Source organism: Solanum stenotomum, chromosome 1 (assembly GCF_019186545.1).
Source record: "Solanum stenotomum isolate F172 chromosome 1, ASM1918654v1, whole genome shotgun sequence".
NCBI classification, from domain to species: Eukaryota; Viridiplantae; Streptophyta; class Magnoliopsida; order Solanales; family Solanaceae; genus Solanum; species Solanum stenotomum.
The window spans coordinates 98,535,610-98,552,622 of NC_064282.1; the positions used below are offsets into that span (position 1 = coordinate 98,535,610).

At 32.8% G+C, this 17,013-nt stretch overlaps 2 protein-coding genes across 3 annotated transcripts in view; one reads left to right on the top strand and one right to left on the bottom strand.

Annotated features, from left to right (window-relative positions):
- Positions 1 to 338: 338 nt before the first annotated feature.
- LOC125853599 (putative pentatricopeptide repeat-containing protein At1g10330) overlaps positions 339 to 17,013 on the top strand; it is a 63,737-nt gene continuing 47,062 nt past the window's right edge. Inside the window, exons 1-3 of one of the 2 annotated variants that reach the window (XM_049533323.1) lie at positions 339 to 435; positions 2,023 to 3,599; positions 3,858 to 3,987. In XM_049533323.1, coding sequence (XP_049389280.1) covers positions 2,040 to 3,443 — 1,404 coding nt within the window. In that variant the 5' untranslated portion in view covers positions 339 to 435; positions 2,023 to 2,039 and the 3' untranslated portion in view covers positions 3,444 to 3,599; positions 3,858 to 3,987. Of the gene's footprint in view, positions 436 to 2,022; positions 3,600 to 3,857; positions 4,593 to 17,013 lie in introns of those variants that run through there. The other variant, XM_049533322.1, reaches the window with a different exon arrangement.
- Positions 4,800 to 8,033, bottom strand: LOC125853590 (receptor-like protein 9DC3). Its single transcript, XM_049533307.1, has 2 exons — positions 6,098 to 8,033; positions 4,800 to 5,684 (listed from the first exon to the last, which is right to left on the bottom strand). The coding sequence occupies exons 1-2, from the start codon at positions 7,985 to 7,987 to the stop codon at positions 4,941 to 4,943; spliced, it is 2,634 nt and encodes an 877-aa protein (XP_049389264.1). The 5' UTR covers positions 7,988 to 8,033; the 3' UTR covers positions 4,800 to 4,940.

A 17,013-nucleotide genomic window follows, 5' to 3' on the forward strand; every position in this document is an offset into this window, starting at 1 on the left:
TTTAATTATAGAATATTAAACTAATTAAATTTGATTCAACTCCGAATAGTACTCATTAAATCTGATTCAGTTTTGAATATTAGTCAAATTAACTTTTAAAAAAACGAAGAACAAATATTTTGAGACGGATGAAGTATATAATTAAATATATACACACTTTTAATGTAGCTTCTCTTCAATTAAAAAGTTGTACTTGTAGATACTAAAGGGATCAAACTTCACATAAAGAAAAGCTTAGGGATCAATTCAGCATTTAAATTACATCATTTTACCCATTACCCGAGAGAATAGTGGAGCCCTAATTTCATCAGTGAAATCAGCAGAAGCAAAAAGGGATATTTTTTTTACTAATAATTTTTTTGTTTTGTTTTGAAGTTTCAAAAGCATAATAGAGAAACCCCATTTGGCTAAAATTCAAGGATTTGCAGCTGAAAGGTATAATTTTTTTCTCCTTTGCTTCATTCTTTACTTACAGATGAGTAAACTGTATGTTCTTTTTTGATAGTATAATGAGATGTTTTTGAAGTATTAGATTTGTAAGTGAAAAAAGGTTGAATCTTGAAACTCAAAGATAGCTTCTTTTTGATTTGTTTGCTAAGTTTTGTGGGAAAAAGTTTGTTTTGCTTTGGTGGGGTTTCTGTTTTGTCCCTTTTGTAATAACAACAACAACTAACTTAGTGTAGTTTTACAAGTGGAGTCACTTGCACCTACCTTTATTGGGGCTAGAGAGACGGTTTCCGATAGATGCTCGGCTCAAAAGATGTTTTGACCCTTATTGCATTTGATGACATTCTTAGGAATTGATTTTTGCCCCCTAAATCAGTCCAAGATTATGTTTTGGACTTGAGTTCCTCAATTTCGCCAATGAAATTGATGGTTTTTCTTCAAAACCGAAGAAGGGAGGATAACCAGGATGGAACATTTTGTCTTGTTCAAATAGTTTGATGACAATATGAGAAATAGTAGGTTGTGTAGTCCACTAATATGGTAAGGAATAGGTGGAGATAGTTAACTAATAATTATGATACTGAATTTAGTTCTACATACTATAGACAGATTTCATCTGGTTGAGTTGCAAAGGAAGAAAACTCATGTCTTTATTCATAGGGTAATAAACACTTCATGAAACATCAATAACTATGAAAGTAAAAGCTTGTATATGCATTCCGGCAACTAGTTAGACTCGAAACCGGCAATTTTCAAAAATCAAGAGTTGACGTTAAGAGCTACAAGGATAAAAGAGGTCGAATAGAAATTGATGTATAACAAATAACTAACAGCCATTTTCTTAGATAGTTAGCCCAATGGTAAGGTTTCAATAAGTCAACAACAAGATTTTAGTAAATGCCTTCTTATGGACTAGGACATATGTTAATTGATAGTGTAACAAGTAATGATCAAATGAAAATTCTAATAGCTAAGTCAAACCAAAAGAATCTGCATAATTTTTTTTTTTTTATGTACTCGGCTGGACCTCAGCTCCAACTGAAGACATGACCTTAGATAGGAGGGTGTGGAGGTTGCAGATTAGGTTAGAAGATTAATAGGTAGTGGAGTGTTCTCTTACTTTCCAAAGAGTTTTGGCTTAGTGGTGTCTGTCGTTGTAGTAACGTTATTCTTGTAGTGACTTGCTTTTGCTTTCTACCGCCATCTATTTTTATGATGTTCCGATTATTGCATTATTTTGTTGTTGTTACTATTTTCATAGTAGTTGCTATATTATCTTCTCTGTCATTTTTCCTTCTCATACTTACTCTGATTGCTATACTCGAGTCGAGGGTCTTTCGGAAACAACCTCTCTACCTCCACAAGGTAGTGGTAAGGTCTGCGTACACTCTACCCTACCCAGACTCCACTTGTGGGATTTCATTGGGTATGTTGTTGTTGTTGTATATTTAATAGATGTTGAATCCCCTTGATTTCTTTGTGTGTTTATTTTCTTATATTTTAATAACTCCGCCACTGCGTGGGACAGTGAAAAATGTCTATGACTGCTTATAAATTACTTCCCCATGATCTTAGGTGCTGACAATGTTGGAATGCCAAAGCCAAAAAAACCTGAACATATGCTTCAACTTCTGCAGCATTTTATCAAACACTCAAACCAAATTAGACAAATACATTCCCTGCTCACAACGAGCGGCCGTCTCCTCCTTACCTCTCAATGGATCAACACACTTCTTTACAACACTCTTATCAGGGCTTATCTCAACATTTCTCAGCCTCAAACAGCTCTCATCCTTTTCACCCACATGCTCTTTCATCAAGCTCAGCCGAATAGCCATACTTTCCCTTCCCTTATCAAAGCAGCCTCGTCTTTCCCTCCCCGTTTGGCTTCATATATAGGCAAGAACCTTCACTGTCAAGTCTTGAGAAGAGGGGTCTTGGGTGACCCGTATGTGTGTACATCTTTCATTGGGCTGTATTCGCACACAGGTGAACTCGGGAGTGCATGCAAGGTGTTTGATGAAATTCCGGAACCGTGTGTTGTCTCGTATAATGCGATGCTTGATGCTTGTGGGAAAAATGGGGATATGGGTTTGGGGTTCTTGATGTTTTCTCGCATGTCTTATAGAGATGTTTATTCATGGACTAGTATGATTCATGGGTACATGAAGAACGGGTGCTCTGAAGTTGCTGTTAAGTTTTTCCAGAGAATGATGGTACACGAGGATGTGAAGTGTGGTTTATTGAAGCCAAATGAGGCGACTTTTGTTAGTATTCTTTCTTCTTGCACGTTTTTGGATGTTGGTGTGGCATTATATCTCGGGAGGCAAGTACATGCTTACATGGTAAAGAATGAGGAGTTGAGTGTCTTCACGACGACCGCATTGATCGCGTTTTATGGAAAGATGGGTTGTTTGGTTTATGCTTCAAAGATATTTGATGCAATGGTTAGCAAGCAGGTTTGCGCTTGGAATGCTATGATTTCTTCCCTAGCTTTGAATGGAAGAGAGAAGCAGGCATTAATGATGTATGAGAAGATGAGGGCAAAGGGGCTGCAACCGAATGAGATTACCTTCGTGGCTGTTCTATCAGCTTGTGCGCGTGCCAAGCTTGTTGATTTCGGTTTTAAATTGTTTGAAGCAATGTCACATGAATTTGGACTTGTAGCTAAGATGGAACATTATGGTTGTGTGGTTGATCTCTTAGGGAGAGCTGGGTTACTGCAGGAAGCGTACGACTTCATAAAGAAGATGCCTTTTGAAGCTGATGCCACTGTCTTGGGGGCTCTGATGGGTGCTTGTAGACTTCATGGAGCTATTGAATTGGGAAATGAAGTATCACAACTATTGCTTGAGTCGCAACCGAATCATTCTGGCCGTTATGTGCAACTCTCAAGCATTTATGCTGGCGCAGAGAGGTGGGATCATGCTGCTGCCTTGAGAAAAGCAATGCTAGATGCTGGAATACACAAGGTTCCAGCCCACAGTTTAGTTTAGTAGAGCTGATAACTGCAGCAGCTTAGTGATGGCATCTCTACTCATCAAATTCAGCTAAAAGGATCCTGCATATGGATTTTGCACAGAGATTGAAGCACTGCTTCAGATCAAGGAGGATACATTAAAGAAACCTGGTTTTAAAGTTTGTTTGGCGAGGTATTTCTTTTTGTTTTCTACTTTTCTTTTTCTGAATCTTTATCTTTGCCCCAAAACTTTGAAATTATGGTGCGGTTTGCTAATTAAATAATCTGAACAATAGTTGATCACGATAAACATCACCTATAGGCAAGCGGTTCTGCTTGACTTCTACCTAAATGAAGTGTCAAATCCATATGGATTTGGATCACTAGCAATTCTATCACTTAATTGCGTGTTCATCTCTAATCTTAGTTAAGGCTTTAAACATTATTGCAGGTTTCTATGCAAGTGGTTGTTTGGGACTGATGCGTAGTTGCTGTTGTGTAGCAGTAATACTTGATTAACTCAATCGGTACCGCCTACCTCCCACCAACACAGATAGTGCGTAACTCAACCACCAACACAGGTCAGCTTGTGTTCTGCTAGGATTCTAACCTTGGTTTCTAAGGTTGTTTCTCCTATTTTTCAACTGCTAGACCAACCCCATTGTGGTTGTCGTTGCTATTCAAGTTATTGTATGTTGAACAATATCCTGACAGATTGTCACATGTTTTACTATGATCCTGTTCTTGGGCGTTGTACGTGATCCCTAAACATTATATTATCAACCAGTAGAACTTTACCAATTCATCTTATTTACATTCAATGCATTGAGTAGCCCATGAGGCCGTGTTGGATACTATAGCGTGTAATGCTGAATTCGTTGATGATAATAACAGAAGATGCTCCTTCTGAGACCATGAGGCCGTGTTGGATACTAGATTTTCTGAGTTATGGACCGAAAGATTCCCATTTCTGAGATCGTAGTCTCTTTCTCATGATACGTCGATTGGGCATTTTGCTGCTGCTTCAATGATAAAATTTAAAGTTTGAAGACTGCAACTTTGGTCCATGGTTTCCTGATGTTTCTTTGGTCTTTCGACGAGTCTGTAAAAAGTATTTTCGAACTCTGTAACTACAGAATTTTATGTTTCTGAACATAAAGTCGAGTGCTCTATGTTTTTGTTATGATGTCATGTGACAGAGTTGAGTGAAATACAATGTTTTTAGTGATGACATGTATCGCCCGATTGAATGATCTGAAGATTCAAGTTTCTGTTCGATTTCTGTTTGTCAGTCGGATTTATTTCTAAATGCCATAGACATATGAAAACAAAATCTGGTTGGGTCTCAAAGTAAGAAAAGTCATATCTTTTATGGAGACACCACAAACTATGAAAAATAAAGACTTTTATCTGCAACTCAGTAGGCTTGAATCCTGCAATTTTCAGAAATGAAGAATTAAAGTTAAGAGCTTTAAGGATGAAGTAGGTAGAAATTACATCGATATATAAAAAAAAAATCTTTGAAGGATAAAGATCAAGTTGAATACGTGGAGGTCGCTACACACCAATATCTTTTCTTGTGCCTTTTCATTCTCGTAACAATTCTTTGTTCCAATTTTACAACCATCCTCGAAAACCATGTTGGATATTGAGTTGACAACATTATGTATATTACAGACTGTCCAATAACTAGACCACAACCATAACCCATGAAAACCGCCTGCCAACTGATCATTGGTGAATCTTCTTCTTCTTCTTGATCTAGCTCAACTGGAATTGTCGCTTGTGCTACCGTATCATCACGTCCACAATCTCTTGAGGGTGGCAATCCTCGTAATCCATCATTTCCTTGGTATGAGCTGTTCTCAAACGTATCAAATTGTTTTCCTTTGGGGATGCATCCAACAAGATGATTGTGAGATAGATTTAAGACTTCAAGAAATGTGAGGGATGCAAGTTGTGGTGGAATTCCTCCGCTGATTTTGTTAGATGAGAAATCCAATGATTCGAGTACAGATATATTTTGCAATGATGCTGGTATATGACCTTCCAAGACATTATGAGATAAGTTCAAGGTACGAAGTCCAACGAGATCTCCAATAATGTTAGGAATATGACCTTCAAATCTGTTCTTTGAGAGATTGATAATCATGTTAGAATCCAAAATTCGAACAGAATTATAATCCTGTCCCTTTGTTGTAATTGTCGTCAAATAATCATAATAACCAGCAAATTCATCAGAAACATACTCTGGGGTTCTTGTACTCTCATCAATTTTCTTCATGGCTTGCAAATTCCTTTGGGGATGCATCCAACAAGATGATTGTGAGAGAGATTCAAGACTTCAAGAAATGTGAGGGATGCAAGCTGTTGAGGAATTTCTCCGCTGATTTTGTTAGATGAGAGATCCAATGATTCGAGTACAGATAAATTTTGCAATGATGTTGGTATATGACCTTCCAAGACATTATGAGATAAGTTCAAGGTACGAAGTCCGACGAGATCTCCAATAATGCTTGGAATACGACCTTCAAATCTATTCATTGAGAGATCGATAATTATTTGTGTAGTCAAAACTTGAGGAAGTTCATGATCCAGTCCCTTCGTTGTCACTATCAAGGAATTTTTGTAATAATAATAATAATTAATATCTGCTACATACTCTCTGGTTCCATTGTTCTCACCAATTGCTTTCATGGCTTGAAAATTCTGAAAGAGGCTCACCGGTAACACTCCACTAAATCCATTGGATGAGAGATCTATGACTTGAATTTGAGCAAACAAGTTGCCAGTCCTTATTGGACCATAGAACTTGTTTGATCTCAAATTTAAGATCTGCAAATGAGGTAGGTCTCCCAACCATTTTGGAAACGTGTCATTCAACTCATTGTTACTTAAATCTAGAAATTCCAATATTTCACAATTGATCAAAGATGGTGGAACTTTCCCCTGTAGCTTATTGCCATTCAATTTAATGATGTAGAGTTGGTTTCCAATACTAAAAGTTGTATTAATTGTCCCACTAAGACTATTGTTGCTTAAATCCAAAATCCGAACTGTACTCATCTCACCCAAACATTGTGGGATTGTTCCCTCCAAATTATTACTTCTCAATTCTAACACTTGCAATGTTTTCAAATTGCAGATAGCTGAAGAAATATGTCCACTGATATTATTGTGTGAAAGGAGAAGTACTTGTAGGCTTTGCTGGTATAGGAGGGAATTTGGAATAGGACATTCCAGCTTATTTTGTTTTAGAGTAACGATATGTAATGTTTTGGACTTGAACTCCTGAATTTTTCCACTGAAAGTATTACTGCTCAAATTTAACTCTGTCAGTGAAGGAAGGGAGAATATCCAGGAAGGTATAGTCCCATTCAAGTAGTTTGATGACAAATAGAGATATTTTAGATTTTGCAATTGGCTTACATTGGATGGAATTGGACCAGTTAGGTAATTGGACGAAAAATCTGAAAATTCAAGTTGAGTCCAGCTTCGGTTAAAGGATAAGAACTCAAGTCGTCCATCAAAGTTGTTATTTCGAAGTGACAAGTACTTGAGCTTTTCAAATATCGAGAACTGAGAAATTGGTCCTTCAAGATGGTTATTATGAAGGTACAAATTCTCTATGTGGGTGAGGTTCGATAGAGGTTTAGGAAGAGGCCCTGAGAGATTAGAATAACCCATGTCCAACTGATGAAGTGAAGTTAGATGGCTAAATGATTCAGGTATCTTACCAGTAATACTCACACCATGGAAATATAACTCCATGAGTGATGCACTGCTATTCCATTTGGTTGTGGGAAATCTAACAATGAGTTGGGGATTATATGATAAATCAAGGGATTCTAAGTTGGAAAGGTGGAGAACTCTTTTGGGCGATATCCCATGTAACTGTGTGTTTGAAAGCTGTAGAGTAGTTAAATGAGAAGAGAAATTTGAAGGAATAGTGGAAGAGATGTTCACAGAATAAAGATGGAGTTCTCTTAATTCGGTCAAGTTCTTAACGAGCAGTTCAAAATTGTAAGACCCAAGACTAAGCTCATATAGATCACCCATGCTGTGCCATATATGAAGAACATGTAGTTTAGAAAGGTGAGAGATTTCGGAAGGGATTATACCTTTAAAACTTGAACGTGACAAATCAAGATGCTTCAAGTTAGAGAACTCACCAAATTTAGGTGAAATGAGCAATCCAGAGAAATTATTAAGAGACAAATCAAGCCTTTTGAGATTGGAGAGTTGAAAGAGGGTACTATTGGAATGAAACTTGCCTTGAAGTTTGCTGCAACGGAGATCAAGTTCAATCACTTGTCTTGTCGTCTCATCACAATGAACTCCATCCCATGAACAACAATCCGTGCTCTTGTTCCATAAAAGAGTCCTTGGATATGACTGAATCACTTGGCCTGTTATGTTGAAACAATAATCAGAAGCATTAGGATTAATGGTAAACATGTTCTTTAATTGCAGAAGAGCAAGAGCTTGATCTTTGGGGCACAAATGAGGTGAGGATGACGAGAAAGCAAGTTGGCAGAGAAAGATATATAGCATGAAAAATACAAGTTTTACATAACCCATTTCTGCACTAAAATGATCAAAACTAATTAAGTTTGTAGAGAAGAAATCAAGATATGTTTGGTCTGTGTTCGTATTCAATAATTTTGATGCGGTATATAGCACAATTAAAACAGAAGAAAAATTTACTATTGGTTACCCAGTCATTTTCTGTCAATTTGAAGTTGTCTATCAATCACATATGCACATTTAATGTGTCATACAAATGAACGTAGGAAACTATCAAAATTTACATTCTGAATTCAAATGAAAGTCCCACCACTTGTAATAACATTGTTTGATACCTTATTATAGACAAAGATGTCACAAAAAATATCTTTGTTTTGGCTCTCTTAGTAACACTCCACACGCACCACGCTCCACTTATCACACACCACACTTTGCTAATGCATTAAGGTTAGACAAGAAATCTACTCTGAATACAATGCCTTACATAGTGCACCAGCTCGAGCTAATTTTCCACAAGAATTGACCTGCTGATGGAAGACTATGCAGGAGTCCAGAAATGGCATGTCCTTCATAAATTCAACGGAAAATATTCGTAGTTAATAGTTTGGTCTGAAAATGCCCGTGTTGTCAATAGTTTGGTCCAAAAATATGCATACAAGTAATAGTTTGGTCCAATAATGACCCTATTGTTACTTAATGAGTCAAGAATAATCATCCCAATATGTCACACCATATGCGAAGACTATGTAATCTAACAAGAGAAAGTCAAGTAAGAAATTGCTATTTTATTATGAATTGAAATTTTTCTTAGTTGGTGTATAGACTGGGCAAAAACCTTTCAAGTCGAAAATTCAAAAAGTTTGATTAGTCAGAATAGGTGGTCATCAGAATAAGAATAATATTTAGTGTATAGACTATGAGAAAAGACATTTCAGGTCAAAATTCCAAAAAGAAATTGACTGGTTAGGATAATCGTGTTGGTTGGTGCATAGATCTTGACTTCCAAGTCAACAATCATAATCCAACTTTTTTTTCTTTTCCCATCAAGTCCAGAATAACTACATTCCTATACTCTTAAGGCAAACAAGAATGCAACAGTTGCTGGAAAACAGTGATCGATCAGTTTCAGCTAGACATATATATATAGAAAGAAACTCCTTGTTTCAGTTACTTTTGTGTGACGAACATATGGTTTTGTTATATATAGTAGATAGTTCCGTAATTGTATTGTTATAGTAGGTAAAGTTCAATTTTTTCATTGTTAAACTGAGTTTGGTTCAGATTTTTATGTTTCCGAACTTAAAGCAGAGTGTTCTATGTTTGTGTTATGATGTCATGTGAAAGAGTTGAGTGAAATACTATGTTTTTAGTGATGACACATATCATCTAATTAAACTTGCCTTGAAGTGTGCTGTAACTGAGATCAAGCTCAATTACTTGTCCCGTCATCTCGTCACAACGAACTCCGTCCCATGAGCAACAATCTGTGCTCTTGTTCCATAAAAGAGTTCTTGGATATGACTGAATCTCTTGGTCTGTTATTATTTCACGACAAAAATTAGAAGCATTAGGATTAATGGTAAACATGTGCTTAAATTGTAGAAAAGCAAGAGCTTGATCTTCGATGCATAAATGAGGTAAGGATGAGGAGATAACAAGTTGACAGAGAAAGGTATATAACATAAAAAATACAAGTTTTACATAACCCATTTCCGCACTAAAAATGATCAAAACTAATTAAGTTGGTAGAGAAGATATTTGCTCTGTGTGTGTATTCAATAATTTTGATGAGATAGAGATAGCATAAATTAAGCATTTTCAGTCAATTTTAAGTTGACAATCACATATGCACATTCGGTATGTTCAAATGAAAGCAACAACGTAACAAAGTCCCACCGCTTGTATTTAACAAATGCATTTTGTCTTATACGTTATTATATATAGACAAAAATGTCACATAAAAGGTATTTGTTTTGGTTCCCACTCAGAACTTTCCCTTTCTCTTCTCCTCAAGATACACATGTTAAAGAATGAAAGTTCGTTCCAATGAAAATATCAAGCTCAATTTTAATTGTGAAGCTTCAAAGTGCGAAGTTGGATTACGAAATACCCGTACAAAATTAATTGACCATTTTTTCCTTCTTTTAAAAAAAAAAACTGTTATTTTAAAAAATTGTGGTAATAAAGAATCCATGTATTCATTTAATTTATGTTGGAAAGTCATTACTAATTAATTGATAAACTACCAAAAAATTGGAAAGTCATTACTAATTGATAGACTACCGTTTCTTCCAATAAGAAAACTCAATAGGGTACATGTTTTATACATTAATGAGTGATTAAAGTTCTGCAGTAATAATAGTTCCAAGTATGAAGGCCATTTCAAAGTAAATTTAGATATCAACTTGTTTTACTATTCTAGAAATATTGTACACAAGAAGTTGAAGTTGAGTCCAAATCTCCTTTGAGTTAATTTTTTTTGATATATGCTACAATGAAAAAAGTTAAAGATAGAAGACTTCAACTTTGGTCCATGGTTTCCTGATGTTTCTTTGATCTTTCGATGAGTCTATAAAAAATATTTTCGAACTCTGTAACTACAAATTTATGTTTCAGAACATAAAGTTAAGTTCTCTATGTTTTTATTAGGAAAATTCACGCCATATACACATTTAAGAGTAAATTTTACGGGTTTTAAACATATTTTAAAACAATTCTTACTTATAACAGTTTATTTATAGGTTATGACATATCAATTAAATTTAATTTAATTTAAAAATCAATTTCAATTTATTTAATAAATGATTAATCTGTTTATATTTTTATATTATTAATTAATAATATTTAATTAATTTGATTTCAATTCCTCTTTTAAAATTGAAATCATCAGTTACACATATTAAAGGATTTACATAGATTAGACTTCCTTGTTTAATGTTACACTCCAAACCTCCTATACCTCAATCCCACCACCCTCCACCCACGCCTATTCAAATCTACACGCCATCACCCCCACTACCCCACTTTCACCTTGTCTCTCCCATTTTTCTCACCAGTCAACTACACCATTTTCACAATCGTCGTCCAATTAAATTCTTCAACAAAATCATGTCTAAGAAACTCATTGAAACGCCTCAAAAGAGTCCCAGATTGGTTGAAGGAACTTCTACTGATGAAGTTCATGCTCCAACTTTTAATATATTAACTCAATCCCCCCCACCCCCTAAATTTGTTGAAAATTCAACGAATATTGAAAATCAGGCATCGGGTGGTTCATCTCAGTTGAAGGATCGGAAAGAGAAAACAAGTGAAGCAAAGAAAAGGGCGATAAAAAAGTGAAGCAAAGAAAAGGGCGATCCAGGCAAATCAAAAGGGGAAGAAGAGGAAGGGGAAAAATATTGAAACCCCTTCTGATTACGATTCTGATTTTGCTAGTGAAATCAAAAAGAAAAAAAACACAAAAAAAAAAAAACAAATGTAGAAATTGCTCAATCTTCAAAACCATCAACAAGAAGAACCAAAAAAAAAAAAACCAGAAATATCAACATCCAAAAAACACAAAAAAAAGTTGTTAGAATAAGTACTATATTTAATTTATTTTCACATTAGTCAAAATAGTGATTTTTTTATATCATATTATGCTTATTGTTGTTTTCGAAATACTTGTTTGTGTAAAAATTGTTCGAAATCTGAAAAAAATGTGTATGAATCTAAATTTAATGTTTGATTGATGGATATTGTATGAATTTTGATACAATATTGATATGCAAATGGTATGAATGTATATTAACATTGATGTGATTGTCTCTTAATTGTGTATATGGTATGAATTATTAACTTGGTATGCAATTTGTATGAATTATTTAATTACTCTGTTTTTGTATAAATTTTGAATAATTTTTATATGAAATTGGGATTTTTCCTATTAAGAAGGTTTCTTTTTCAATTTATCCATTAATGTATTAAAATTGTTAAATTATTTTTAGCGTATGTCGATAAATTTATGAAAGTAGATTGATGAATGCAATAGTGCACATGAAAATGGTATGATGTTTGAATAAAATTGGTGTGGATTTTTTTATAAATATGGTATAAGGCATTACTAAAATTTATCTATATGCATGTGTATGAAACATGAATAATACTTGTATGAACATACTTTTATATATTTTTTACCAATGTTTTTATGATTTTGATTTATTTTTTATTTAATTTATATGATATAATTTAATTATAACTATCTTTAAACTGTAGTTACAACTGGAATGAAACTTGAATAATACTTGTATGAAGTATGTTTTAATTTAGTATAAATAATTTTATTTTATAGGCAAGGAAGATACACACACTGGTCTTCATGTACAAACATGAATGTGTTTGCTGATCTGTTGGTTTTCCTCGGGCAAGAGAGGTTTCAACAATTTCTGGAACAAACACCTTTTTGTGTATTTTATGACATGCACAACATAAAGATTCAATGTCAACTATTGCGGCATTTGATGATTCTTGAATCTGAAAATGTCAGAGACGACATGTTTGTTGTGAAAATAAATGGTGCAGAATTACGTTTTGGAATCAAGGAATTCGCAGCGATAACTGGTCTTAAATGTGGACTACTTAATTATTTTTTAAGTATATATTTTATCTCTATATCATTAATATCACCATCTATCATAAGCTGCGATGTTATCGCACTTACTAGATCATTATAAAGACTAGAACATTCACATATAATCCCCTCCATTTGAAAATCAACATATTTCCATGTTTCATTAAAAAAAAAATAGCATTTAGTCATCCAAAGAACATATAAATTTCATCCACAAAATTCATTATAATAGCAAAACTATACACACTTGTCATTATCTTTTCATACAAATATCATTCAGACAATACTCTACAAAACAGATTTCATACCCACTTAATATCTCTAAATCATTTATCTTAGTATCTATCATAAGCTGCGATGTTATCGCACTTACTAGACCACCATTAAGACTAGAAGAATCGTATATAACCCCCTCCATTTGAAAATCGACATAATTCCCTGTTTCATTAAAAAAAATATAAATTAGTCTCACATTATAAACAAACAATTCGAAATACAAATATCATTCAGACAGACAGAACATTACAAAACAATTTTTATATTCAATCAAAAAACATTTCATACAAATATTATTCAAATAGTACATTCCAAACACTTTCATACTATTTTAATACAAATTTCATACATCAAATATGTACATTTTTTTTATGAAAATACTTCATTAATGTCACACAAATTTATACAAAAATGTCAACAATAAAATTTCAAAATTAATACAACCTTAAAACACTTACCATACAATTCGTCAAAATTTCAAATAACTTTTTTTTTTAATTACTGGACACGCTTTCATACAAATTTCATACTTTCTTAATATACATTTCACACATATATCATTAAGATAACTTATTTCATAACAACTTTCAAACTCACTTATACACATTTCATACAATAAATAATCATACATTACAAATATCTATAGTTTATCGTACCAAATAATTCATTTCTAACTCACTAATTACTTCAGAAATGACAACATCTAATATAACACACTAAAATTTATAATTTAATACCAACTTAAAACACTTGTTATACAATTCGTCAAAAATTCAAATAACTTTTTTTACATCTTACGTAACACATTTTCCTACAAATTTCTTTCCAATAATTCTATTAAATTTATTATTTGGATATACAATTACTTTATACTTTAAGAAAAAAAAATACACAAAACAATCACAAAAGCAGAAAATCACTAATATTATACATTTCACAACAGTTAACAAGTAATGATATTATCTTAAACATAGAGACGATTTACAGTTTAATAATTTTTTTTTCCATTTCAATGTAATTTAAAAACAAACACTAAACAATAATAAATGCTAACCCGAATGATCCCATCTTCCACCACGTTTAATTAGAATTGATACGTAATTGTCCATCTCAATAAAATCAATTTTTTCAATGAAAAAAAACCTTCAATTACTCGATTTTGGTAATTTTTTAGGCTGAAGAATTAAGAGAGAAAACGTTGAAGAAAAAAATGATATGATCTGATTTTTTATTTTATTTTAACTGATTTTGAGTGAATTAAGGATAAAAAATATTGTTAATTTGTTTGGATCCCTTATTTCATGCTAATCATTAATTATCCACAATAAGTTCAAATTAAATTACAGGCCACAATTTCAGTTTTTTTCTTTATTATTTTTAATTCCATTTTTTTTAAACTTTCGTTTATCTTTTTATTTTTATTTAAAGATTTTTCCAATTAATAAAAACATTTCTTTTTTTTGTGAATTTGTTATAATCTGAAATTTTTAATGCTATAGCTTGAAAGTCTAAATCTACTGCGATAACTTGAAAATAGTACTATAATATATGTCATATATGAAATTTACACTTTTTATTATGATGTCATGTGAATGAGTTGAGTGAATAAAATGTTTTTAGTGATGACACATATCATCCGATCTAATGATCTAAATGTTATATATATATATATATATATTGTAATTTTACTATATTTAGAAAAATCACTTTTGAAATGTTTTAAGTATAAAACAATTTGAGAAAAATACTTAGAAAAGAGTCGCCACTTTATTTTTTAAAGAAATTAAAAAAAAACTTATAATTTAAAAAGACTATAATAGATTAAGTCTTTAAAATTTTAGAGAAAATGGGTAAGAGGTTCTTATTTACGCTTCAAGAAGGTTTTTAAGGCATTAGAAGCATCCGCAAACACGTGGCTATCCTACGACTTAGTTAGAATATTTTTTGATTATTTTTGGGAAAGTGATTATAAAAATGACTTTTAATATTAACTTGAAAAAAATAGTTAAGCAAAGAACAATTTTTGATTTTTTTAGAAAGGGGAGCCTTAATTAAAATATTTGAACTTAATTACAAGTGATTAGGATTTTAACAAAACTAGATTAATTAAAATTTATTTGAATCATTTTAAAATAATAATTTAAACCGATTTGATTAACTAAAAGTATGAAAACTATTTTAAATTAATTGAAGAATAAATAAAAAGTTTTGACTAAATATATTCAATAAAAGTATAAAAGTTGATAAAAAAAAATGAATTATATTAAAATAAACTGACATAAAGAATATAGTTCATCTTTTGGGGGATTTAATTAAGTTATTTAAAGTTAGAGTTAATAAAAAACTAACAATAAATAATCACAATTAAATAGGTTAAGAGTGAAGGAGAAATTGAATTTGGGCCCTTCTTGGGCCTGCTGCAGGTTGTGTTTGGGCTTTGGCCCTATTTTTGCCCTTGAAAACCTGTATATATACCAAGCGTATATTACTGTATATGGACCATATGTTTGCCCTTTCCGCTGTATATCACTTTATATCATTCATATACAGCCTTGAGAAAAGCAATGTTAGATGCTGGACTACACAAGGTTCCAGCTCACAGTTTAATTTAGTGGATCTGATAACTGCAGCAGCTTGGTGATGAAATCTCGACTCATCAAAATCGGTTAAAAGGATCCTGCATATGGATTTTGCACTCTAACCTCTGTTTCTAATGTTGTTTCTCCAACTTTTCAACTGCTAGACCAACCCCATTGTGGTCGTCGTTGCTATTCAAGTTAATGTATCCTGACAGATTGTCATATGTTTTACTATGATCTTGTCCTTGGGCGTTGTACGTGATCCCTCAACATTATATTATCAACCAGTAGAACTTTACCAATTCATCTTATTTACACTCAAATTCATCTTTAGGTACTTAAATGACACAACCCTATGATTCTGCTAATTAATGATGTGAGGCATTTAGGAGTAAACTGTGCAAGTTTTACCCAAAGTCATCGGTATCACACCATTTTAAGAGTTTCTTATTCCATATTTTTGTGCATGATGTCCGTCTATTTTCACAATTCGTCTTGTAAATTTGTTTGGATCTGCACTTCTGGTGTTGATTTTAAGGTCTTTACTTTCTGTCCCAAATTGATACTCCCTCCGGTCCATAATAAGTGTCCTTTTATTTAAGTAGTGTTGAATTTTTAAGCAAAAGAAGGTGTATGCCATGTCTTGAGCAAGTTCTTGAATCATGTTATGAACGAAACTTCCTATAACTGAACTTTTCATACTCCTTTGAGAATTATCCCTTAATTAGTTTCGAGCATAAGCTCAAGAATGCATCTATTTCCTAGATCAATAATTTTTATCAATAATTTTTATAAAGCTAAGTAATCTTCATCTCGATTCTGCTCTGTTTGATACAGGATGGTGTAAATTGTGGCATCTTTTTCACCCTTATAAATGTGTATAACCCAACAAAATGCCTATTCTTAGCAAAAAGAAAAGGAAAAAGTTGAGGTGAACTAGTATTCATGCTTCATAATTCTGTGCACATAATATAGATTTGATCCAAGCTCTGTTATTGAGAATGCTCATTAAATGAGTATCCGATATATTATGATTTGAAGTGGACTCAAGCTTGCATTCTTTTTATAGTACGAGATGTCATATGTAGTTTTTAAGCATTTTCTTTAACAGAACTTTTAGTACTCCTTGAACTAATCCGTTATTGTTTTCCTGCAAGGTATGTTGTACAAGGCCTGTATCTAATGTCACAGAGATTTATTAAGAAATAGGAATGCACAGAGAGCAGAGGCGACTAGATCAATACCTCTACAGATCAAAGTTGAGAAAAAAAGGCATATCTTCGATTCTTTTTACATATAAACGTTTGAAATTAGACAAGTGTGATTTTCGACTAACAAGGAGTGGTGACTTTAGAGCAATCTTTAACACCATAAGGATATTTAAGCCAATTTTTAGGAGAGTCTTAAAAGGTGTACACGTTTAGCTTGCTATTGAAATTATTGATGTAATTAAAACAAAAAGATAAGATAACTTCATAAATTTATGAACTGAACATTGCATTCGAAATGAAGTAGCTAACTAATAATCAGGCTGAATAAATTACTACGTACTTTATAACAGACTATTGGTAAACGAAAACTCGTGTTATTGCATCCCAGCAATTCAGTAGACTTGA

Coding starts and splice junctions, on each gene's coding strand:
- LOC125853590 (XM_049533307.1), bottom strand. CDS start 7,987: ATGGGTTATGTAAAACTTGTATTTTTCATGCTATATATCTTTCTCTGC. Junction 5,685..6,097: donor AGAATTTTCAAGCCATGAAA/GCAATTGGTGAG, acceptor CAAGCCATGAAG/AAAATTGATGAGAGTACAAG.